At 37.9% G+C, this 7479-nt stretch overlaps 1 protein-coding gene across 1 annotated transcript in view; it reads right to left on the bottom strand.

The window, feature by feature from the left end:
- Nucleotides 1–583: 583 nt before the first annotated feature.
- znf385b (zinc finger protein 385B) overlaps nucleotides 584–7479 on the bottom strand; it is a 24986-nt gene continuing 18090 nt past the window's right edge. Inside the window, exons 5-9 of the mRNA XM_015404353.1 lie at nucleotides 5454–5625; nucleotides 4988–5362; nucleotides 3753–3937; nucleotides 2825–2920; nucleotides 584–2396 (exon numbers count right to left, since the gene is read on the bottom strand). Of these exons, the coding sequence (XP_015259839.1) occupies nucleotides 2130–2396; nucleotides 2825–2920; nucleotides 3753–3937; nucleotides 4988–5362; nucleotides 5454–5625 (1095 nt within the window). The 3' untranslated portion in view covers nucleotides 584–2129. The remainder of the gene's footprint in view (nucleotides 2397–2824; nucleotides 2921–3752; nucleotides 3938–4987; nucleotides 5363–5453; nucleotides 5626–7479) is intronic.

Genomic DNA, 7479 nt, shown 5'->3' with positions numbered 1-7479 from the left:
AGGAAGTTCAGTTTAAAATTAATCTACTGGATGCAAAAGCAGCAACAAAGATCACAGCTGAAACATCAGACCCATTAAGGTTCTCTGTGGTTTTAAACAAGCTGCAGGCTGATCCGACTGCCAGAACCATGAACCATTCCAAGTCATCTGACAATCAGTTTTCTCCTCAAAAAATAAAAGGTTATTTACTTCGCTTTCTCTGTAAGATTGGGGTTCTTTCATGAATGGTGTCCAGGTTTTTCAGCACTTTTAGCCTTTATAACATTTGATCCAGTTATGCCTCCAACATCCATGAACAGATACATACACTGCAAAAAAAGATCTAAAATTAAGCAAAAACTTCTGAAATTAAGTGCATTTCCATCATGGAATGAGTATTTTTACTCTTCAAATAAGATTAGATAATATACATGAAATAAGAAAATGCAATTGTTTTTTTTTTATTATTTTAATTGCCAATAGTCTTGTTCCATTGGCAAATTGACTTACCTCCTCAATTCAAGAAAAAAAATGAACCTATTTTAAGAAAAAAATAACTTTAGATTTCCGGGGTTTTTTTTGTTTTTTTTTTGTTTTTTTACAGTGTATTAAACACAGTTAATTTATCAAATGATGGATTCAGTTTTTGTAAAACTATTACAGATGCAGAACAGAAAAATCCCGAAGATACCGCTTTGCAGGCCATTGAAAAATAGACTTAAGCCATAAACTTCAAACGTCGGTTTGGACAACCTCTAGTTTGTAACGATCCAGTTTAGGCTAGACCAGATCTCGAAGGATAGATAAAGATTAAATCCAGACAGGAAGGGAAATAAGCCCTTTAGTTCAATGCAGAACCTTTGAGTCATTGTGCCACTCCCAGTAGTATGCTGCCCAGGGCAGAGAACCATTTCTGCCCTTATTGAAAACCACCACTACCAGGAGAGACGCCCATCAAAGTATAGATTAGCTTGATTCCTGTTATGTGAAGATGTATGTTACTGGAGGAAAATTACTTTCACTGCTGTTGTAGTTTAAGCTAATATGACACTGGTTACCAGTTGGTTTTATTTGCTCCTCGCCTAACAGAACAGAAGTAAACCATCAGTTTACTTGCATTGCAAAATTAGAAAGGGTTACATCAAGTTTAGCAGAGTATCAGGAAAAACAAAACAAAAATCCGTCTTCTTCACTCTTGGTTTTAATAATGTTGGGATGATCAGTGTTAAGAAGCACACCACCAGCAATGTCTGAGGGATAACAGAAGGACAGCAGTAGTTTTCTTTGTTGCCTTTTTGGTTTGTGACATCTTATTTGTGCAGGTTTGTGTCCTCAGTGGGAGGAAGAATAGTTTCTAAGTGGTTGTTTTTTTGTTTTGTTTTTATTCCACCTTTATATAAAAACCTAAAATATGTGGATTAGCAAGGTGTTTTCACTGCTTTGACATTTAGATTACTGAATTCTGTGTCTGATTCTTACCTCGATCAATACTGACTTTTGTTTTAAGAACTATAACAAATAAGCTGGGCCGACGGTTCCTTGATAAAAGGTAAAACAATTACAACAATATCCCCATTTATGAATGTAACTGTATGGATCTTATGGTTTGAATTTTGCTATTTGCCAGAAAACCCATCAAAGTAAATGCTCTTTTTAGTATTCATTGATGGAAAATAGTTTTTTTTTTTTTTTTTTTTTAAATGAGACCTCTTATGCCAATCAGCTCCAATTAATTCATAATACAAAAACATTAAATCTGATTTTCTCTACTTCTTTCCCCGTTAAATGGACAGTAAACAGGAATGATCTTTTTTTCTCTTCCCATTTCGATAACACTTATTGCTTTCTTTAAAATGCTCAGTAGATATTTTTGAATTTTCAATAACTGCATACAGTTTTCCTTCTTCCCAGTACGTCTTTGAGCTTTTCACACTCTGGTTCAGTTCAGTTTCAAGTGAGTGGATTCATCAAAGACACAGCCTCCCCTCTCCATCAGATGGTCTCTGTCCCTGGCAGAAGTAGGACAATGTCATCCGTTCATGTTTCTGAGGGAAGATTTAGTCTGGTGAGCAAGACGAGGCAGCAGTTGAACCTGCAGCAAACAGCGGGGCAGTGGTTGCTAGTTCAACTCCCTGCTGCTTTTGCTGACATCAGTAGGGCGTGAAGAGAATGGATCCTTGGTTGGTTCTGATCGGTCCAGGAGCTGGACGCAGGAAGGAGGCAGTGAAGAGGGACGAGGAAGACGGAGGGCGAGGATGGAGGGAGATGGTTGGGGCGAGGGGTGAGGAGGTGGGTGAGAGAAGAGCAGAGGAGGAAAGAGATGATGGAGGGAGGGAGATGGAAGATGGGAGTGGGGAGGATGGGGAAGGAAAAGAAGAGGAAAGAAAGGAAGATAGGGAAGGCTTCACCAGCTCCTTCTGAGGAAAGAAGGAGAGGAGTGATGAGGTGATGGCAGGAGGAGTCAAAAACGAAGAGGAAAGCATCAAATTAAGAAGATTAAATAAATAGAAATGGAGAAGCAAAACTCCAAACAGTAAAAATAAAAAAATGGTCACAAAAGCATAAAAATAGGCAAAAAGGAGAATAACAAAGAAACAAAAAGGACAAAAAAGTATAAAAGAGGAACGCATGACAGGAAATGTGATGAAAAGACAAGCAGGCAGAGGAGAAGAGATGAAATGGAAAAACAGAGGAGGAAAATAAAGATTTACAGAGAAAGGAATATTCAAATAAAGGAGCACATCAAATGAGGACAAAAAGTAGAAAATTAGATTCAGTTTATATCTATTTTTCTTGGTGAATAAAACATTTTCAGATGAAGGAAAAGTTGCCAGAGGATACTCACAGTAAGTGAGCTGCGCTGCTGCTTGTTGTAAGGGCTGTATTTGGGTTTGCTGGGTTTTCCTGCCACTCTGTCCTTGTGTCTTCTGCTTGAAATGTGCTGCAAAGTTCCAAACAGCATAATCAGAACATGAAGCTTTACCCAAAGATTAAGTTTTTCATACTCATATATAAAGTACTTATCTATAATCAGCTCTTAGTTTATACAGTAGCTGGATTAAGAATGGAAGTTCTACAAGGACGGTTTGATTGTTTAAAAGGGTTATTTGACTAAAATAGTCATTACAGACGTTAGTGAACTAGGAAGCCATGTGAAATCTTCAGCAAATATCATCCAACGTAAATTATATACACACACAAAAAAAAATCTGATCTCCATTTTTTTTTTTTTTTTTTTAAACATATCCAATTAATCTGTTTTATTAATTAAGCTTCATAACAAAAATGACAGGTTTCAAGCATCCTCATCTGGGAGGGGACCTTAATTTAAAATGTATGCTTTTAAACATGCTTGTAAAATAATTTCCCCAACAAACAATGAAAATATAACACTAAATGTTTGCAGCATAGTGAGTGACATCACTGATCAGTGCACATTTAGGAACCAAAAGTTAAGAACTGATGCCACTGTCAACCATGGTAGCCAAATAATGGATTGGTAAAACCAAAAAATATGATCTTCTCAAAATTAAATCTTCATAAACAAAAATTTCAGTAATTGATTTAAACAAATAATTACCCAGCTTAGCTGTTTTAGTTTTTTTTGTCTTGATAATCAGATTCTTAACCATCAGCAGAATTAGACTGACAGGCAATAGCAAATATATAAATAGAGAAAGGAAAGTAAAATCGGACCAAAATGGCAAAACATGAGTAAGATCAGAGGGAGCAACAAAAATCAAGAGTCTAATCATCACATGACTTTGGCCTACCTGTTTGAGCTGTATTTCAGAGTTGACATGAACGTCACAGATCTGGCAGTGGAAGGTCTTGTTCTGCAGGCCTGAGCCCTTCAGGACTGAGCCGTTGGCGTTTTTCAGCTTGGCTCCTGGTCGTGGGTACGCTTTGATTGGGCCTGCACCACTGCGAGCCTCCAGCATTGTTTTGTGCTTTGATCCTTAGAAACAAAAAAACCCCAAAACATTAGGGTAGACTTTACACTGAGAGACAAAAAGAATAGAAGGTCAAAGAATCAAGCCAGGACAAAAGACAGAAAAAAAAAAAAAAGATTTCAAACATGCATGCACTTATTTCCTGGAATTATTTAGAGAAGAAGCTAAACTTTCTTTGAACTGTAACTGAATAAGGAAAAAACATCTTATTTATTTAGGCAGTTATGCTATTCTTGATGCCTCTCGGGCAGCTTATTTTTGGCACATAACTTGATTGTTCTTTTGCATTCATTTTTATTAGTCATTGTCATGCAATTTATTCATGGTAGGATGTGATAGAAATACCTGCATGAATAAAGATATAAAAAAAAAATAAAGGTAACACTGAAATTATACATTCTAGATCTGAATAAATAAAAATACTTTGTTCTATATGTTGAATACTTTGCTGAACATGCTGACAACAAAAATCATTGATGGAAATCCAATTTAACAACAAATGGAGGCCTTGATTTGGAGTCACACACAAAATTAAAGTGGAAAAACACACTACAGTACAGCTGATCCAACTTTGATGTAATGTCTTTAAAATAGGTAAAAATGAGGCTCAGTATTGCGTTTGGCCTCCATGTACCTGCAGGACCTCCCTACAACACCTGAGCATGCTCCTGTTGAGGTGTGGATGGTCTCATGAGAAATCTCATCCCAGACCTGGACTTTGTGATTATAATGTGATGAAATGTCAAAAGAGTAAGTAGTTTGGCACATCCCTATGCAATTAAGAGATTCAAATAAGCTTAAAAATGACTGAACACAGATTGTCTGGCACTGTATTCAGAAAGGCCTAGGCAATCCTAAGAGTAGGGCGAAGTTAGGATTGACAGTACGAAGATCTCATTAAAACATGTGCACATAATGCCTTAATGTGTTTAAGCATGGGGGGGATATGGATAATGAGATATGACCCATTTAACTCACATTTAATCTGTACTGAAACCAAACATGCAAAACTACAATTAATAACGACACAAAATGCATCTAGTTTCTTTCCTAACCTGCATTATGAGCCTCCAGCTGAGACAGAGAGTTGACGGCAACTTTACAAAGAGAGCAGTACAGCAGCTTCTTTGCCTTCTCCTCCTCAGACTCCACCGACAGAGGAGCTTCCTGGGAGGAGGAGGTCGTCTTTAGAGAAGGAGGTGCAGCGCTGGATGGGGAGGAGATGACTGAAGATGCGGGGCAGGATTTTGAGGAGGAAGAGGATGAGGAAGAAGATGAGAGGCCAGGTGCAGGAAGAGCAGAGGGTGGACTTGATGGTGGAGGCTCACTGCCGACTCTGCTGGCAGAGGGTGAGGAGGAAAGAGGTGAGGTGGAGGAGGGGAGGCAGGATTTAGGAGAAGACAGAGAGTCTCTGGAGCTCGATAGTAGTTCTGCATAGAGAAGGAGAAATAGGAGGAGTGAATCTCATATAAATAGCTGGAGTATTCAGCTTGGAGTTAGTTATCTGAAGATAAATTGAACCTGTGCACTGACTGTTACTGCAGTTGGAGGAAAGCGGATGGACCGAACCAGCAGGACCACAGCTGTTCCCATTGGTCTCTGGGGTGCCCGACAGCTTAGCTTTGGCCTTGTTCTCCTGAGACTTCAGCTTCTTAGCATGGCGACTGCCTCTATAATGAGCCTCTGCCTGAGACTGAAGAGGAAAAAAAAAGAACAGAGAGCCAATTTGCTTTCCCTATTTTTTATTATTTCTTTTAATCTCATTGACCTTTGTCACCCTTTTGGATTTCTTGATCTCATTACTCATTACACTCATTACTTGTAATTCACATAGAACAAGCAAGCAGAGTGTTTCATAGCAGCACTGTCAGCAAGAAAAAGTTGATCGGCGATCATGCATTTTACTGATCATCATAACATCCTACTACAGTGCAAGACTGCTGATTATAAACAAGAATCCTCAGTTTTCTTTGCTGGAAATACAGAAGATTTCTGCCCCTCCACCATCAGTATCAGCCTTGCTGTAGAGGATGAGGTACCATTCTTACATCAGGTTATACCTTTTAGAGCTTAGAGAGGGTTTTCCTGACCTTTTGGTTTTGTAAGTTCTTTTATACTTGTTTAGCAACCAGCATGTATACCCTCATACATCTAGTAGGTAGAAAGCATTAACAAAACCCAACATGACAGGAGGCAAAGGGCCATTTAAAACCCAATGAGACATTTCAAAATATGAGATCCTTGCAACTGATTTACTGTACCTTTTAAAGCTGACAGAATAACTTTAGTCAGATGTATTAAAAGAAAAAACAACCAAAAATACTTGGTCTACAAACAATCTATAAAGTCCAGCCTATGTGCAGTTTAGATTTGTGTGTGCTTCTGACAAGTTCTTGACCGTTTAGAGCATTTAATGTAACAGGAACAAAAGTGTTCTCTATCTGCTGAAATACAGCCTAAGCAGCTTTGTAGTGTTTGGATCCAATTATTTATTTGTTAATTTAGCATCAGTTGGGTTCTCTTTTAAAATCAAAAATAATCACACTCAATAAAATGGAATTATTTTCCACATAATCGATTCAGTTTTCTGTGACAAAACATAATTTCCTCTCATCCATGTGACCCAGAATGGCTTCTTAGTAACCTTCCTGAAAGATTTCCATGCATCCAAAAGGAGAAGGGTCCTTGTATGAGATATGAGCAAGTTTTCCTTTATGGGAGAAGTTTTAAACCTCAATCTAATTTCGATAAATCATGTCTTGAAATGATTAACAGCACCTTCACAAAACCATTAAAGTCTGTTGCAAGATGTGACAGCTCAGTCACATGTCATAGCCAATTGGTGTAAGTGTAGAAGAGTGATGAATCTGACTTGAGGTCATATTCTGTGAAATATCCTCATCTTACTGCCTCTGCTGAAACGTCAATGTTCAAAGCCAAGACAAGCAGAGAGGAGCAAGCAGGACATTGAGAGAATCAATAAAAGGGAACTTCTCAAGTATGAATTAAAATATTTTTTATTTTTTAATTCAGTTTGCTAAAAGCCCAAATATCATTTTACAGCTAGAGAACAAAATACTTTCAATCTCACGGTTATAATGGATAAAAATTAGCTTCGAACATGTCTAGAGAAGAATAATAAAGTATGATATATGGGTATGAATAAAGAAATAGTTGATTTTAGTAAAAAAAACCCTTTCAAATATTGTGACTGAATGTGAAGCTTTTTAATGGAAACAAAACAAGGAGTACTTTTGCTTTTCACAGAGATCCTCTACATACAAACCTGTGCAAGCAGTGAGCATAAAGGATTTGTGTTCATCCATCATCCGCTCTGTTGGAAACCTTTCTGCCTAAATAGTTAGAAACCAATGAAAACAACAAGCCTGAGAGACAAAGACAAACACGTCGTGTCAAAGTTAACACGGACAGCTTTGATTCAGGAGCCTGGCCAATGATGCGTTCACAGGTGGAGAAATGTAGCCTCGTGAGACCATCCTGATCTCGCGTGCTTTCAAGGTTTCACTTGCAGATCAGTCTGGAGACT

This window comes from Cyprinodon variegatus, unplaced genomic scaffold (assembly GCF_000732505.1).
Source record: "Cyprinodon variegatus isolate N-32 unplaced genomic scaffold, C_variegatus-1.0 Scaffold1707, whole genome shotgun sequence".
NCBI lineage: Eukaryota > Metazoa > Chordata > Actinopteri > Cyprinodontiformes > Cyprinodontidae > Cyprinodon > Cyprinodon variegatus.
Note: the sequence above shows the minus strand (reverse complement) of the source record. Positions and strands in the feature narration are given on the sequence as shown.